The sequence below is a fragment of the Daktulosphaira vitifoliae genome, unplaced genomic scaffold (assembly GCF_025091365.1).
Source record: "Daktulosphaira vitifoliae isolate Bord-2020 unplaced genomic scaffold, ASM2509136v1 Scaffold_3, whole genome shotgun sequence".
In the NCBI taxonomy this organism is placed as follows: Eukaryota; Metazoa; Arthropoda; class Insecta; order Hemiptera; family Phylloxeridae; genus Daktulosphaira; species Daktulosphaira vitifoliae.
In genome coordinates, this window is record NW_026099574.1 from 11,124,725 (window position 1) to 11,144,544 (window position 19,820).

Here is a 19,820-nt window from a genome sequence, read left to right on the forward strand (position 1 = left end):
TAGTATTATGTTACATCGGCGGTAAAATAAATATTAACTCCGAGTTGGTAAAATTTGTTTATTTTAATTAAATGGCAACACACATTTATTACACGATTAATGAAAGAGAAAAAGAAAAAATAACAAATAAATACAATTAAAAAAAAAAAAAAAAAAAAAACTTTGATATGTAAGCTCCAACAGTTTTTGATTTATAATAAGGCACATTAAAAACACAGACAAATTGTAAACAATTAATATTATTTTTGTCAACTACCAATATTACTATTATGTCGACATTGTTACCCGCTGACCGTATTCTGCAATTAGCCAATACGCGTACGTTTAGTGTCATTAGATACCGCAAGTTTAATTTAACGGGACTACACTTCTTATCAACGTAATTATCTTAATAGGATTAAACGCAAAAAAAGTGTTAATAGTAATTTACGTTATTATACAGTGTTCATCCGAAAAATCAATAATTATTTTAATTATAATTAATTAAGTCTAAACAGTCACGGTCTTGGTCGTATCTTTGAAATAAAAACGGAACGTTTTACATTTTTCGCCAGCGAAAAATATTATTTTTATTTACAATAGAGTAACAACATAACCAATTTTATATATACAAACTAATGAAATAGATCTAAACGAGATAATGGAAATAATAAGTTTTGGACAAGTTACAAAAATATTTCAACGTGTTAAATAGTAAACTATAATTATACGATGGTTGTATTAAAAAAAAAAAAAAAAACTTTATTATATATTTCGAAACATAAACAGCCAATAACGTTGAGAATTCAACAAATATTGAACGGTAGAAAGAAATGCCGTGACCTCAACAAGGAAAAAACGTCTCGATCAAGTTAATAGTTTCAAGCTTGAATTGTGCATGTTTCTACTAGACAATATATTATTATACTCTAAAACACAGATAGTTGCTATCGAATTCAAGAAGTTGTCTGATGTCTTTTCACGTGCAGCGCCAAATGGTCCGAACGCGAAAAGGCTCGCGAACATTGAGTGCACTTAAAAGGCCTATCGCCGGTGTGTTTCCTGTAGTGGCGAGTGAGTTCGTCGGATCTAGCAAACCTCCAAGGACACCGGCCCACGCCCTGGTCGGAAGTCGTCATGTCAGCCAATCCGCCAGATAGTAATGCGTTACGATTGCAAGACACAGCTGGTAATCCAGCCACCGAGGCGTTAGTGCCCCAAGGGCACCGGTACGGTTTTTCGCCCGTGTGCGTACGATGGTGGGCCTTTAGATGGGAACTTTTTGTATACTGTTTACCGCACCCGGGATGTTCGCACCTATGTACGGTATTTGTTTTTACAGTACCCGTTGATTTCTTTCCTTGGCCCCTCTTCGTCATCGGCTGACGTTTGGCTGGGCTTTGTGATCCTGAAATTGTTGGTTTAATGGCATCCATACTCTCAATAGGAGATATGGGCGACGCCGACATGGCGCTGACTAAGTTTCCGGTAATCTGCTGCTGTTGGTGAACATTTCGACGCGTTCTGTCCGATTCTGGACTGGCTGGGTATATATAAATTGATCCGTTGTATGAATCGCCATAGTTATCTCCCAGATCTCCGTTTAATCTACATGATCCATAGTCGGAAGAGTACAGTGATTCCGTCGGAGGTTGATGTGGTACAGGGTGTATACTTGTAGTAGAGTTACACGACGATTGACCGTCGTAAACTAAATCTTGGATCAATGTATCCAAATCAAGCAGATATTCTTCGGCACCTGACTCATCTCCGTACCCAACAGCTGCCGAAGGACTGGGGTCCGGCACGGTTTGCTGCATTTGCTGGTACCCCGTATTTGTGGTCATCGTGTGATATCCGTGTTGGCCCATCCACTGCTGATCATTTTGCGGTGTCCAGATATGCCAACTATCATCCTGTTAACAAATATATTTAATAATTGAAGGGATGAGTAGATAAAAGTGTTTAGCGAACGCTTCAGAAATATGAATTTAAATTTTATTCAAAAAAAATTTGTCCATTTTTGTTTATTAAAAATGGTTGATACATTTATTCGCTCAATCCTTCAATTTATTTGAATTACTGGACCCGGAAACGCATAGTTGAGTTTGACTCGCGTTTACACAGCTACTGCACACAAAAGGGCGAAGGGCACGTTGGCCACTAGACAATAATGCAACAACAATGACTACGTTTAATTAAACTAATTACCAGTGTACCGGGGTGGTATGCGGATATCGAATTGGTAGCGATAATATCGAGAGCAATTGCAATCAAGGTTATTAGTGTTAGAAGCGAAAATTACATTTACACAGTTTCTTTTGAACGCCTTCTCCAACAGACAATCATAAATAAACTTGGTTATTATTTCAACGGTGTTTTGCATTTAGCGGATTAACTTTAATGATTTTTGTGCTTTGGTTTTATAAAAATATGTAATGTATTTTTATCCGATTAGAAATTGTGTGCAGTTGCTGCGATTTCATAACGTGGCAATATCGGTTACGCGTTAGGTGATCTATATAAGAGATTTGTCCAGCCAACAGGTTTCTGCACACGCGTTGATCTAGTTACCAGTGGACCGTTTTCTATAAACGAATGGCACGCGACAAACGATCGGATTTAATTGCATAACACAATGCGTTTACATATTATATTGTAGTAATGCGTGCAAGTTGATATTGGAAATATGCGCGAGGATATCGTAGAAACAGTTATGTACTACTTTCACCCTCGAGAGATTTTAACGACCGGCAATCACAATAACAGTTCAAATTTGAAGTTCTGTAAGGATAAGCGATTCTTTGTAAATATATTGAAATGATATCGTATCGTTACTCACTTCTGGTAATAACTGTTGTACTTCTGACGATGCCATCGACCTATAATTTTGAGATGTACACTTTAATAACATAAACTGATCACTAGTTATTCAATACATATCCTGTTAGGCTATTTAGAGCTACAAAAATAAAACGCTCATTAACATTACTATACACTAAACTTTTCCGAACAAAACGGCACCGTTTTGAGCACAGAAACCACTCTCGGGACCGCAGTCGCGCCGCGACTGTGGCGGTACAGACAATAATCACTCCTGTTTGGTATCAGTCGCGTGCCAGGTGTATATTGTATAGGTGGTAAGTACCGTCACCTGGGCGCGCGCACAGCGCTCGAGCTAAACGCCACCGCAGATATTTATCGTCGGTAAATAGTAATATCCTTAATGGTCGCTCCCTCTTCCTATAATCATTTTATAACATCGTTATCTCCGACATCACATTTACTATTATTAAACACACACGCATAACGAACTTAGAATAGACTTTTTTTTTAATAAGCTCGTATGCGTACATTTAACCACTAGTCCCTGTAAGCAGTTAAAATACTGCTCTCTATCGGTCGTTATTGTCTATTTAAAGAAATAGGATTATAACGTTCATCCACAGAGTGTATTTAAAGTGACCTATCAAACTTACTCTTTCAAAATGTCTCATAAACCGTAAATAAAAATATGATGGGAGATTAAAAAAATTATTTTTACTAATTCTTTTTTTTTTGTTTTGTATCAAATTCATAAATTAAAAATTTTACGACTTAAGTGATAAAATATTACAAAGTGGAGAGGTGTGACATCCTCTACGCCACTCACTCGGAACAGCTCTAGCGTAGATCTACATATTTATTTAAGTTATATAAGTTTTTTATGTATTTTGATGATTTCGGTCTTACAATTGTTAAATAGAATCAGTGATGAAATAAGGTATAAATAAAATACATTTCAGAAATCACCACTCCTATACTTGACATCGAAGCTAACAGAATATTAACTGTTATATATAAGAGTGATTTGTTGCGGAAATAATGGTTTTATCGCTCAATTTATAGCACTCCTTTTTTTAGTGAAATATATATATATATATATACATATTTTAACAATATACAATACCAATACAATTATGCAATATAAATTTAGTAAAGAGTTGTATGATTATTTTAATGATATATACATGGAACACAGATCTAACTGATAATACTTATAAAATTATGTCCAATTATCACTTGGCTGTAAATATTTAAAATATATTTTGTATTCTTAATCTATGTTTGATGCATATTTATCAAGTTTATATATTATTAAAGATCTTTATTAAGAAAAAAAATCCAAAAATTTAAAAGTATCTTTTATTAGCGCTTTTCATCCAAAAATATTATTAGATCGGTACTAATTTTGGGTAAAGTAAAAAATTTAGTTATATTAAAAGAGTACATAGCGCGGGGGCACACAGACCAAACTGGTGTAGGTTACACATATTAATACAAACATACACATTCAGGATGCATTAGATCTAACTGACAACTTTTAAAACTTTTGATACAAGTATCTTTTTGTTTAATGATGATCATCTTCTTAAACTATTTTTAAAGCATATTTTTCTTTATTTATCACTGATTAAAAAAAAAAAATGTGTTGACTACAATTTTAGGCCTATTACAGTTTTTAGGTATAACCTTGATCAGTTGTTTATTTGTATACTTTGAAAACTTTTATTGTATTTGTATTTTCTTGTCGCAAGTTTTTTCTTTGTGTGTACTGCAACGTTTTAATGTTTGTTTATTATTATATTTTTTTTCGCCAGTGTCGACTTCAGTATAATTATGTAAATTGTTAGCTTTTCATAGTCGAACCAGCCTCCTGTCTTTAGCCCATCGAGGCTGGTAACGTATAATTTATGTTTCAAAAATGTTCTCAGCTAGATTTTTTGAGTGTGTCGTACCATAAACACTTATTGCGATACTTTTTTTGTATTTTATAGGTTTGTTAATGAGGCAAGCGTTTTCAAATACCCCCTGTCATGTTTTTGTATATTTTTTGTGATTTTTTTTTTTAGTATTTGCAGGTTCACTAAAGATGACGGACGTGTTTCCAAAACCACGGCCTCGCTTTAATTTATATATATTTATATTGAGTGATAAACCTTTTTATGAGAATGTGGTGATGTAGTGCGTATTATTCGGAGTATCTTAACGTCTTACAAGCTACGTCTAATTGCTTTAAAGTAGTCTCTTATTATCTGCTGTGCTTGATAGATTGTCTTATTGACGTTCGATTTATTAAATAGTTGACTGGATCTAAGCCAATACTCTCAATGTATGCTGTAATTAAGTGCACAGCATTCTGATCGCTGGCCTTTAACAAATGTATACAATTAAAAATGTCTATATAATAATAAATTATCTAATAATAATAATAACTACAATATGTATCAAATATCGTATCTTATTAATTAAAATTTTTAACAATAACTGTAAACCAATTCAACGGTTTATTATTTTAGCCGATTAGGCCTTATCATGTTTAAATAAGTCAATTCAACTGTAGCCTTTCAAATGTTAGTGAGTTATTATTTTAGTCTAGTTTTCGTAATATTAATATTTACATAACACTTTATACTTATCCAAAGCAGCAGAGAGTCATGGCGACTTTAATATTTTATTTTCATGAGTCTTTATAATTGTTATTGAACCAGGCTGACAGCTTTCTAAAATATCTGTGTTACAATATCCTAATTCCTCTGAACTGGAATATTTTAGGCTATTATCTAAAATATATTTTACATTGAGGTATGGTATTAACTAATAACATTTAGTCGTAATATAACTAAAATAAAATAATATGTCTACTAGGAACAATTTCTGTAGACTCTGTATCAAACTTAAGTTTTTTTCCTTTTCTATTCTCTCTGCTTTTCTTTTGTAAAATTAAAAACTGTTTGTCCTCTTTAATTTTAATTATATCTAGATATTTAAGTGAGTAATGACAAACAGATTAATTAGTTCTTCCTGAATTTACCTTAATTTATTTTGATGAGTTTTATTTGGTTTTTTTTTCATTTTTCTATATCTCGCTATGTTTCACAATATATTTAAAGTTTTTTGACATAATCTACTGGATACTTTATCGGGATTTGAACTTTATTTCAGTAATAATTGTTAATCACCAAATTTGTATTTTCCGACAAATTAAATGTTACAACTTACAAATTAAAAAACAAAATCTGCATACAGTCTTCTAGTAAAGGCAGTTAACTACCGAAAATTTGATTATTCAATAAATTGTTTGGCGTATCAATTTTAACAAAAAAAAATAATAATACTAATAAAATCAACTTGGGCTATATAAAATTATGGTCTTTTTTAATTAAATCAAAACAAGAAAATTTGCGATAAAATTTATTTTAACTAGATCTCGTTTTACAAGATTACACCACTTGTTAGCTACAAGAGTTTCTTTTATGTAAAGTTATTAAAGTAATGATAGAAATTAAAATTGCCTTGACAGGAAACTGTATCCAGAGTGTGTCAATACAATCTATGAAAGCTCTATTTGAAAAATGAAAATATTTGAATTCTTATAGAAAACCCAACTCTACACATTTTAATTATTTTTTAATCAATCATTGTTATAGAATGATAGAAATTAAAATACAATTTTTTGGCTAATTATAATACCTAAAAGGGACGAATTTTTTAAACAGAAACGATGAATAATACAAGAGTTAAATATGATACCTTTTTTATTTAAAATATAATTTTAGTTGTATTTTGTAAAACACTTTATTATATTCAGTTAACCATGCGTGAATAACCTGGAAAATAAATGACAAATTCAATTTTTTTGGATACGTAAAATATGTATATTTCAATTTTACTTGTTAAATAACGAAAATAAAAAAAAAAAAATGTTAAAAGGTTTATTATAGAACATGTTTAAACCTACAAATTAGGTTTTTGATATTTTATTGTAGAAGATTTTTTTTTAAATATAAACTAAAAATAAAAAAATTACCCTATTTGTCCAACTTTTAAACCCTTTTGCGACATGGGAAGGGGTTAACCATTCGCGATGAAACTTTACCAAACATTTTTATTTATAGTAATAAAAAAAATAAGGTGAAAAAAAATCTCGCAAACAAAAATCTAATTATTTTTTGGAGGACCATCCTAATACTTATATACCCTTGTCACCACAAAAGAAATTATGCTTAGATCAAAATTCATTGCGAAATTTTGTTGTACATCAAATATAAACAACTCGACGGATATCAGTCACATCTTTATTTAGCTTATAATTTTTTCTACATTTAATATAATTATGAAGTAATCAATTAAGAAAAATATTTTCTTTTCCTTCTTATTTAGTAGCTTAACTTAATTATGACACAAAAATTGGACAACATAATTATTTTCTATTCTTATTGTTATTAAAAAATTTTAGATTAACTTCAATGTTTAATTTTCTATTTTTCTATTAAAATTCTATTTTAGTGTAACCTTATATTTCGATATGTAGGTTGGTGATCCTTGTATTCTTATGTTTCTTTCTTTTTCTTAGTAGTGCCATGCAAGTTACAGTATAATTGTTTGTTATGATCAACATTTAAAATTCAACGTGTGCCCTGACGACTTTTTATAAAATATAGATTGGAATAGTTATTTTTTGTATCAAGAGTTTAAAATAAATAGATTATTGAACAATTATTTTAATGAATTTAATCCGTTTTAATTAATTTAGTTGCTGATATGTCCATTAAGTAACAAAATAAACATTATTTTTCTCTTGTAATACAATTTCAGCTCAAGCATACAAAAATACATAAATTAGATTTATGAAAATAATAGTTTTTCTTTTAAGTAAGAGTAATAAAAATAAGTATAAAATATTATCAGATTTATAAAATATAATATAAATTCTCAATTTTTCTTACCGTGAGTTGCCACGGGCCATACATATTCACTATAGCAATAAAATAAAGTAAACTGTGTTATGTAAAACCTTGTTATGCTAGTAAATTATTACACATTTTACTTAAAAGATTACGATTTATTTATGATTTTATTAATAGTTTAAAAATAATAATTATAAATAAGGGATAAAAATAAGTCCAGACAAGTATTGCAAAAATTAACTACCAATCTCTTAATTACTTATATCGCTAGAGGATAGTGACGCCATATAAGGAAAATTTATAGTAAAAACTATTCAAATCGTAATTGAAAAATGATTTTTTTCTAATGAAAGATTACCAATATTTTTATTAATTTTAAGTATATATTAAGAAATTGGGTGGAATTTAGTTTTTAGTGAAACTTAATTTTGAGTGATATTTGACTGATGAATTGGTAATCTCATCATGGATATTGTATGTAACGTCATGACCATAAAATTTAGCTATAGCTATAATATAATTTAGATTTATAAAAATAAAAATATTATTTTCAGATTGTTTAATAACATTTTACTTATTGATTAGTAAATCATTACTAACTCTTCAATTTCCTTGCCTTTATCCCACATACTTGGGGTCGGCTACCTTATGTACATCATTACTAATTAATATTAATATTCGTGAACATTAATATTCTTATTTCACAAAAATATACCTAATTAATTTAACAACGCGAATATATAAATTTTGTGTTAATTTTAAATAACTTATTTTATTATCAAAAAATCATAATTTTACAAAATTTAACAACTTCAACGTAATTGTTAAAAAATAATTTGAACAACAGTAAATAATAAAAAATTACTAGTGAGCTTCATTACTCATTCAATACTCATTTTTGTGTAATAAAGTGTATATAATTATATAGCGAAAGGTTATCGACAATTATTGAACCAAAATGCCAAGTCGAATGATTATAACAATCACCTATTATAAATTAATTCAGATATAAATAATAGGGGGTACATCCATAAAAATAACTTCAAGGATGTCATAAAATTAATTTTAAGGCAGAAATGGTTAAATTTTAATAAAGCCTTAGATATATTAAAATTTTTAAGAAGCCATAGAAATGCTTAAACTTTTAGGAAGCCATAGAAATATTTTAATTTTAAATGAAGCCGTAGAAATGTTTAAATTTTCAAGAAGCTATAGAAATGCTAAACTTTTATGAAGCCATATAAATATTTGAATTTTAAAGAAGCCATAGAAATTAATAAATAAAATATGTGTTTTCATTTTTTATATTTCATATTATTATGAAATCATATAAATAAAAGTCATAATGAAGAATTAAATAAGAATGCTAGCGTATTTCATGATATTTCTTGATGTAAAAAAAATAAGTCTTTTTATTCAATTTTGTAGTATTCTATTCTGTTCTGTGACATTTAGGAAATTTTATGGACAGACACAAAAATTATGGTAAATAATTTAGAGCTTCCTATCGAATCTAAAAAGGTCAAACATATTTTTATATCGAATTAGTTTTTCTTAACGCCGTTTAATTGCATAATTTGTTCAAAAGTCCTATTTTACAGGAAAAATTAAAAAATTAAACTTCTTTAAAATTTATTTTAATGTCGTTATAACTAAATCCAAATATTAATAAATAGAAGAACGAAATCCATTTTCAAAATTAAAATTATTAAAAAAATAAAAACCTAAACCTCACCGTAACTCGAATTTCAGTGTTTAAAGTTGATACTTAACTTTTAAAAACGATAAAAGCTTAGTTTAATATTATCTCAAATATTTTTTGGATTACAACAATAATAATTATTATTTTTATTAATTATTACTGTTAATTTTTATAAAAAATAATATATTAACTATGTATGGTTTTTACTTGAACATGAATGAGACTTATGGTCTCTGTGGATGTTGAGTATAGTATAGTAGTACAAATTGTTATGACACATTTTAACACATGTAATTACTAATACATATACTCAATGAAAGTATATTACCAAATCAGTTTTTCAAGTAGATAAGATACATAAAAAATTAATAACTTTTTTTCGCAAAAATCAACTCCCTCTATTGCATTTCATAAAATGCCCATCCAAAAGATTCTATCACATTGTTAATTAAATACATCATCTTAAAAATATAACCAGAAATCGCTAAACCATTTTTGTGAACTATAAAAAGACTACTTTTTCCTAAAACGATAGTTCTTAGTCAATATAATCTCATATGGATTCTGTGTCTGTATATATATATACAGATATATATTGTCCTTAATAATGTATATTATTTATAAATAATTTATAATATTTTTTCTTAAAATAAGTTTTTTTTATTTTCATTTTTACCTAAATATTCTCATAAGAAATTAATATTTCTTTAGTTTGGATACAAAACTGAGTAGATATTAATTTTGCCATTATGTGTTTATTTATTTATGTCAGTCACTACTATATCTTAGTTCTCACTGGTTTCTCAAAAATAGATCACGAATCGTATGTATTTGAATACATTACCTTCAAAAATTTTCCGCGTTCCCTATAAATGGTGGAAATCCACCAAAAAATTACGATTTTAAAAATCGGTAAATTTCGACATTTTTTTTTATAAAAATTGTCATAACTTTTTCAAAAATGAATGAATAGAAATAATTTTTTTATACTCAAACCTTAGGTATTTCACACTTATTTGATACAATTTTTTTTAAATCTGACCCTTTACCTGGCCAAAGGGCACAACATAACTTTTAAAAATGTTACGAAAATACTTCGTCTTTAAATTACATTTTAGTGATTAAAATCACTATCATAAAAGGCGTTTCGATACAAATCTGTAGATAGTGTTTAATTTAAAATAATTAATGGATTATTCCAAAAGCTACAGGATCTCCTATTTCATTATTTATATTCTGATTACAAGTTTTATGATTTAGAAGTGTAATGTATGAATAAATAAATATATATATATATATATTAATAATATATAAATATAAATAGTACTTATCTCAAAAAAAATAATAAAAAAAAGTATAAAAATAATTAAAAGTTATATCATTATAAAGTTAAGAATATAAAAAAGAATTTTTTTTCAAAATTCGTGTTTTTTTTATTAACTTTGATGTCATAATAAAGTATATTACATTAGCTTTAATTTAAGATATATATAAAAGTGTCAGAATTTTCGAAACACTTACAAAAGTTAAGTTGAAAGAGTTCTATTTTCTATATGCATTTTTAAGTTTTGAACCCCCTTTGCATAAAAGGAACTGGTCCGATTTAAAAAAAAGTATGCCGAATGAAAGAAATATAAAATATTATTTCTCTTAAAAAAATTATAATGATACATACATTTTTCAAAAATTTATAGCGTTATAAAGTTAAAAAAAATTTTTTATTAACTTTGAGGACAGTTTTCACCATGAAAACAAAATAAAGTCCGAAATTCTTTTTTTTTCATAATATTGTATATTATATTATCTTTAATTTAAGGTATATATAAAAGTGTCAGTATTTCCGGAACACTTTCAAAAGTTAAAATGAAAAAGTTAATTTTTTGTGAAAAAGTTGTCACTTTGAACCCCCTCCTGTGGGCAGTTAAAGAGTTAAATTTATAAAAAAAATTATATCAAATGATAAGTAAGGACATTATGCATCTATAAAAAAAAAATTATATTGATTTGTTCAATTTTGAAAAAGTTATGGCAGTTTTAAGAAAAATTATTGAAAAAATTTCGAAAATTAACGATTTTTATATTTGTAATTTTTTTGGAGATTTCCCTTTTTACGGGGAACGAAGGAAATTTTTTCAATTTTTGAGGGTAATGTCTTCGACTAGATACAATATGTGATCTTTTGACATATCGTTGAAAGAAATCGGTTAGACGAGAGCTGAGAATAAGTGGTAACAGACATAAAAAAAAAAAAAAGAAACACATCATAGTACAATTAATACCTTCTCAGCTTCGTATAGAAGCTAAAAAAATTGTCAAGATGACCTATCTTCTATGTTCAAAGATCTGTCGAAGATATTATTAAATATTTATTAATATATTACATTGATACATCATAAAACTTGTGATCAGGATACAAATGAGGAATGAGGAGTTGATATTGCTTTTGTAATTATGCACCAATATCTTAGAATTAGAAACTATCTACAAATTTTTATCAAATCATTTCTTCTGATATTGATTTTAATCACTATCGGATATTATCTATACTTATGTCAACTATGCCACGTCCATACTGTGCTGTTATATTTAATAATTTAAAAAATTAGAGAGCTCTCTTGGTTAAAACTTTATATTAAATCTATGCTGTTCTACATTTAGTTTTTAATCGCTGAAATTAGATGAATTCTAATACATCTTAACAATCATTTCAACGCATAAAATATATTGGTATTTGATTTATTTATTAATTTCTTTGTTTTAAATTTTACACATTATAAATAACTAAAAGATTCTAATTGCATTGCATCTATTGCTTATTAAAGGTACATAAACTCATTGGACACAGTACTAGCACAATAATATCATAAACAAAGTTTAAATGAACTATAGGCGTTTTTCAAAGGATCTCTCCACTTATCATCAACTAGCTAATCTTATCGCAGTCGATTCCCCCAAAGGCAATAACGTGGTCAATTGATGTTTAGGATACTAATTAACTTATTGTGTATGAAATCTATAGTACAGTTGCATCTAATCTAGGCCATCCTTTGGGTGATTGAAAAAACGTAAGCTACATATCATAAAGATAAATAAAACTACTAATAGGAACAAAACAACTTATCTATGCGATATCATGAAATCTCATAAGCTTAAGATTTTTAGTTGCCAAAGATTAGGAAAGACGATGACTTTTAAAAACGCCCCAAAAATTATTCCTTAAAACTGATCTTATTGAATGGGTATCGAATAAAATCTGGTGAATGAACAATTTTCAAATTATTCAGATTTTAACTATAACACGAAGTTGAGAAGATATTAACTTTACCATAGTTTGTATGTTTCTGCATTTAACAAATAAATCTCAGCTCTCAAGAGGTCGATGTTGATGATTTATTCATAAATAGAAACCAAATATATTTGAAAATATCACCTACGAAAAATAAAAAATATAATAATTATAACACAAAAATCAATTATTTATTAATTTAGTATGTAAATATTAAACCATTAATGGATTAAGCTTAGGGAAAGTTATAATATTTATTAATTTAAAAGCCAACTTAGAATAACTCAGCATTTAGAATACCTTGAACGCAACAATATTTAAACAAACATTCCGTTTTTTTATAGAATAAATTCATATTTTTTAGAAAGGTATATAACTAAATAAAAATATATTATCTTTATAAGATATTTCAGTTTTTTTAATTTCATATCTTATAAAGGTATTACTTAAATATAAAATAAAGTACCCTGGGGTGAAAGTAAAAGTACGCCAAACTTTTTTCTTTAAATTCCACTCAAAAATTGTGTACAAAAATTACTGTATGTGATTACTGAATATTAATATATTATTAATCAATAATATGTTCAAGTCTTATAAAATTATTGTTGAAACTTAAATAAGCACTTTTAAAAAATTAAATATAATATAGAAATATGAAAATTTTTTATAATCTTTATAATGCATTCAATTTATGTTGGATTATTTATTAATTATTTTATCAAATAGATAATACATATATTTATTAACTATTGGTTTATAAGTACAAAATAAAATTATTTATTTCAATATAGAAGTCTTACTCCGTATAGACTGTTACCCATGCTAATTACATTATTCAAATTTAAAAATTTATTAAAATAAATTTTTATATTGAATACAGCAAAATAATTGAGCTAAGAATGCAAAAAAAATTAAAAGCCTCTCAGTTTTATTCAACGATACTTCTATATCAATATTACTAAATGTTTTTAAATATTAACAAAATCAAATTTAAAGTATTTTTTTTTTTTTGATGATATATTATTTCTAGAAAATATATTAAAGGTAAGTTCTTTCTATTTCATTTAACTTGTCTACAAGTAAACTGTCATTGTTATAAAATATGTTCACTAATACAAACGTGTTCTCTTCATGTTTGTATAATTAGTGTTGAATATTTATGTATAATACCTACTTAAAAAATTCTAATATTTAAGATCCAAATAATTGGATATTAATAAAAAAAATTCTGTTTTTATTATTTACTCTATATAATATTTGTAAGCCGATATTCAAAAAATATTTATAACAGGTTATATTCTGAAAAAAAACATTGGGCATTAAAAAAAATATATTTTGCATAAATAATGATTGTGAAACTACTAGCGAAAATGTAAATTTTCTTATACAACAGTTTTAATTGAAAACTGTAGATAATTTTATAATTTTTGTTCAACTAGAAATAATACTACATATATTTATCTACTTTAATTTTATAGAAAGTAAAAAATAGATGTTTGTAGTGTTAAGAATCCATTAGTTATTTTTTTTAACATGATTTTTATAACAAAATCATTTTATGAACAATTTTTTTATAGCATAAGAATTTTATATAATTAATAAAAATGACCTTCGTATTACTCACTGTTGTAATATTAGTTAATTTGTGGTGTGGCTTTCCATAAATGAACATAAAATTATAATTTTCGTTATATCACATTTAACAAGAAAATTTGTCTATATACCATATTCGGCGAAATTAAAATCATATAAACGGATAAAATGAATACTGTAACAAATATTAATAGTTTTAATTTTTTCCATCTTTTTTTGACTGTGATTTCTTGGGACATTAGCCAATAGAAAGTTTTTTTTAAAGTCAATTAGTCCAGATACTACAGTGTGATTAGTTTATTATAAACCAATTGATTACTTGTAAAATAAATACAATATTAGAAAAAAAAATTTCCTTTAATTACATATATTTATTATTTATCAACTAATAATTACTTTTTAGAATCATACGCATTTTTATACCTAGACAAAAAAAAAAATAAGGTCGGGACATGTTTAATGATAGTAGAAAATAATAGTTACCACTTTTTACCTACTGTCATTACTTTAAATTGTTAATTAAGTCTGAAATGCTGGTCCAAAAGTTGTTGTCCACCAATAATTTTTAAAACTAGATTATGTCCTATTTTATAAGTTAGTTAAATATGTATGTTCTCATTTTCAAAATTAAAGACGACACCTTTGTAAGTTGTAAGGGATGATTCAAAAAAGTAATTAATAACTGATAAATAAAAAAATATATAAAACTGAAGAATAATAAACAATTTTTTTTTCATAGTTATATTTAATTTATGAGTAATGGAGTGGCTTATGATAATCCGATAATCCGACTCTATACAGGTGGCCCACCACTCACTGACAACTTAAATAACTTTTGATCCAGTTAATATTTTTAGTTAATTTTTTTTTTAAATAATAGTTATACGTTAGGTCTATAGCTATATCTCAATAATTAATTTTTTTACATTTTATTAAAAATATTAATTATTTTTAAATTTTAAATAAAAAGTAAAAAAAAAATCTAAGATAGCTATTTTGTAGAGTAGAATTTAAGAAAAATGTTAGTAAAAAAATATCTCATNAATTTAAGAAAAATTTTAGTAAAAAAATATCTTATTAATATTGAGTAGTAAATATTCTGTAGCGTTTTGAAGTTTGTGAAAATTTGAATTTTTATGTACTATTTTACGGTATTAAATATTGAAATGCGTATTGAGAAAAGGACAGAAGAAAACGCTATCTTTTCAATATACTTTTGAATGAGAGTGATAAGTAATAATTGCCTTATCTAATTTCTTATCATGGTATTAATGCCAAGTTTGTAATGTATACACACTATCATCATATGTATACACAGTAATCATGAAAAGATAGCGTTTTCTTCTGTCCTTTTCTCAATACGTATTTCAATGTTTAATACCGTAAAATAGTACATGAAAATTCAAATTTTCACAAACTTCAAAACGCTACAGAATATTTACTACTGAATATTAATAAGATATTTTTTTACTAAAATTTTTCTTAAATTCTACTCTACAAAATAGCTATCTTAGATTTTTTTTTTACATTTTATTTAAAATTTAAAAATAATTAATATTTTTAATAAAATGTAAAAAAATTAATTATTGAGATATAGCTATAGACCTAACGTATAACTATTATTTAAAAAAAAATTCAACTAAAAATATTAACTGGATCAAAAGTTATTTAAGTTGTCAGTGAGTGGTGGGCCACCCTGTATAGTAGTAAAAACTTTAAGACATTGTTTTTAATAAACACGTATCTTCAATAAGCAATTATATTATTTACATGATTATGAGAAAATGTTTTCATAGTATCAAGAATATTTCTTTTTAATTAACATTATGTGCATGCAGTAGTGTATCCGAGCAAGAGTGATACTCTCTTTCAAATATAGTTTCAAAGAGACTCTTTGAAATGTGATGATAATATCAAAAATCAGTTATGAGCAAAAAAAAATTATCAAATCAAAAACTCAATGTGTTACCTCTAAATAAACTTTTTTTCTTATCACCCTCCATAGAAAATTTTTTAATAAAAATTTAAGTTTTATAACTAGTCATATCCCTGCCGGCCCTTTTTCCTGTCTAGGTATAAAAATCATATGATTCTAAAAAATTATTTATAGCTGATAAATAAAGAAATGTATGTTGTTTGGTATAGAATGCCTTTAGCAAAGATCTAATAGACAAGTTGTTACAAACATCGTTGATTATATTATATCGTGTGACAGCTGATCTTCAGTGTCTTGCTTTACTCACCCCTTGCCCACCCAACATGGCAAATCGATGACCTCCGTGTCAATTGTCATCCGTATACATTTCATCGCCGCAAGTCAGTGAATCATTTGTTTTGATGTGTCATTCTTTTTTGTAGCAAGTGCCTTCGCTTGAATGGTAAATTGTTCAGCCATTGCACGCAGTTATTTTATTATTTGTTTGTCGCACCCTTACAGTTCTGGTGCCCTTGCACGCCACCAGTGATTGGGCCCTGACCCTCGCTAAATAACTTCATTGCCATAGTCGCTTTTCCGCCGTCTGCTTTCATCTATTATTTTTCATCATATATTATTTTTTAATGTTATTTATTATTTGTTTTAATTGAGTTTAACTATTTTGTTGATTATGTCGCTTCGCCGGCCGTTATTATTTAAGAGCCCCCGCTACCCCTTAAATTTAAGATACTCTTTGAAAAACCTTTAATATATGTGGTTATTTGTTACTTAATTATTGTCTAATCTCGTTATTTATTTGGATGTGCGGTTAGCCGTCATCATCCCAGATAACCCCTCCCCCGCTTCAATAATAGCCGTCCTACGGTCTAGCAGCTGCCTCGTACGAAACTAAAAAACATAAAAGATTTTTTTTCAATTTTGTAATTATTTTGATATTTATTAAAATTATTTAATCAAAATAAGATAAAAATTAAACTTTGAATTTTTTTCCACTTTCTAAAAGAATTAAAAAAAAAATTCAAAAGAAGTTATTTCGATTTTCGAACTTCGCACCCCAAGCGTATAAGACTATATTAAAGCAGCTACTGTACATCACAATGATGATATACTAAAAAAGAACAATTTGAGCAAGTTAAAAAATTCAAATTCGCTTCTCTTAACTTTGAGGTGCCAGAATCATCAAAATAAATTTAAATTTATATTAAATGTAAGTTAGATTCATGTAACTTAAATGAAAATCGATGGCTTCATTACTCTGTCAAACACTTTGTAAGATATTAAAAAAAAAAACGGTAGCACAGTGGGGTCGAGGCACAGTGTGGACGAGGCATAGATGGGACAAGTATAGATGATATCTGACAGTGATTAAAATCACTATCATAAGAAACGCTTCGATGCAAATCTGTAGATAGTGTTTCCTTTAGAGAAATTGGTGAAATATTTTAAAAGCAACATGAACTCTTATTTCTTTAATTATATCCTGATTAGTAGTTCTTTGATTTTAAAATATAATATATGAATAAATACTAATTATAGTTTTTAAATTTAGTATGAAATTGTGAGGCCAGCTATGATGTATGGTTCATAGTGTTGGGCGGTTGATAAGAAAGTAGAGCAGAGAATAAGTGTAGCAGAGATGAGAATGCTTAGTTGGATGAGTGGAGTGACTAGAGAAGATAGGATAAGGAACGAGCATATAAGAGGAAGTATAGGTGTTGCGTCAATCGTGGATAAGATGACAGAAAATAGACTTAGATTGTTTAGTCATGGTATGAGGAAAGAAGAATCGAAAGCTGTAAGAACAGTTATAGAAATGAATGTTGAAGGAAGAAGAGATAGAGGAAGACCAAAAAAGAGATGGAGGGATGCTATTGAATGCGATTTGAGGACAGCTGATGTGAGCGTAGAAGATGTGGGAGATCGTGTCAAGTGGAAGCTTAGGATAAGGGTGGCCGACCCCAAGTAGTTGGGATTAAGGCAAAGAAAAAGAAAAATATTACCAGATATTCCGGTGGCAATTGACATAATATGATTGTTATTTCGGAATGTACAATTTAGCGTTTAGTTGGGTTTAAATAATATAGCGTCAAATCAATTACCTACTCTATCGGTTGTATCTCAATATACACTACACTTTAATGATACAATAAATAAATAAACTCACACATACACACATATGCATTTATAACATTGTGTCTAATGTAAGTATAACATGATAAAAAGTAACCGTAAAATGAAAAAAATGGAATATAAATTTTATTACTCATATTAAATGTAATGTAACTCGAAAAATATTTGTTTAAATGAAAAAATATAAGATTATATTTTTATTTATAATTGTCTTTTAAACAACTTTTGTGCGAAACTTTTTTTTGTAAGTTAAATATTTTTTTTTGAGAAAATTAAGAAAGCTCATATTTTTGAACTTTTGCGAGGATTTAAAAAAAAAGCTCAATTCCAATCTTGAGGACTATTAGTATGTCATTATACATATTTTAATTCAACTTTTAAAAAAACAAAATTTTTTCCGCAATTTTTCCTTTGTTGACAGGCCTAGATGTCAATTTTAAACTTGTAATTGAGCTAAAAGTTATGGTAATATATTCAATTTATTTTACTATAAACTTTCATAAATCTTTATCAAACATTTTTCATCAACTTTAAAGATCCAAAAAAATAGGTTAAAATTAAAAATTTGGACTGATTATTTTTAACATAATAAAAATCAAATCAGTAATAATTTGAAAACAAATTTTTTTTTCTTTTAATTATTTTTTATATGTAATTACACCAACTTTTAGATGAATTGTCAAGTTTGACATTGACATCATCAAATAGAAAATTTTATGAGAATTAAAAAAATTGTATCGTTAAGATTAATATGCAGTTAGGAAGTTTTATAATTACTATTTATAGTAAATTTATCAAAGTAGATCAATTTTTTTTTTAATTTTTATCGTAATAGATAACTTAAATTGAAGTAATAGTATTAACTTCCTAGTAACTTTTGGTGTTTGAAAAGATTCTGCAATTGAAATATTCAGAACTTAATTAATTTTAATGATTTACTTTAACTAAATGAACAAATCAAAACAAAGTTGTTAAAAAGATTTACTCAATTGACCGTATAATACAATTTGATTATAATTTTAAAAATCCACTGTCAATTCAGGAGAAACTAACAATCATTTTTTTTAGAAATTATTTATATAGCCAAAAAATTTTNATATAGCAACACGTTAGAAAAAAATTTGAATATTATAGTCTAATAGTAGCACACACAAACAGAGTAATAAAATTATTAAATTACAAAGTAAAATGATTTAATTTTGTAGTTGAAACCTATCATATCAAACTTGATTCGTCAATAAATACTTTGAAAACATTAGAAATTAATGATTTTAATTGTTTGTATGGAGGAAATGGAATAACTGCAATTAGACTTTTTAAATTAAAATTTTTTTTCAATTTTTGAGGGTAATATCTTCAACCTAGATACGAATTGTAGTCATTTGACGTATCGTTGAAAAAAATAAATAAAAAATTTGTTACTTATGAATAAATACACTGGACTACAAGAAACTTTCATCAGAA

At 26.8% G+C, this 19,820-nt stretch overlaps 1 protein-coding gene across 1 annotated transcript; it reads right to left on the reverse strand.

Annotated features, from left to right (window-relative positions):
- LOC126900975 (Krueppel-like factor 6) lies at positions 1 to 3,108 on the reverse strand. The gene is made up of 2 exons (XM_050677051.1): positions 2,822 to 3,108; positions 1 to 1,895 (listed from the first exon to the last, which is right to left on the reverse strand). Exons 1-2 carry the CDS (start codon positions 2,891 to 2,893, stop codon positions 936 to 938), a joined length of 1,032 nt encoding a protein of 343 aa, XP_050533008.1. The 5' UTR covers positions 2,894 to 3,108; the 3' UTR covers positions 1 to 935.
- Positions 3,109 to 19,820: the final 16,712 nt, after the last annotated feature.

What these genes read in the sequence shown, in the direction of transcription:
- LOC126900975 (XM_050677051.1), bottom strand. Translation starts at nt 2,893, where the DNA reads ATGTTATTAAAGTGTACATCTCAAAATTATAGGTCGATGGCATCGTCA. An exon ending in TACAACAGTTATTACCAGAA is followed by an intron (nt 1,896 to 2,821) that starts GTGAGTAACGAT and finishes ATTTGTTAACAG; the next exon opens with GATGATAGTTGGCATATCTG.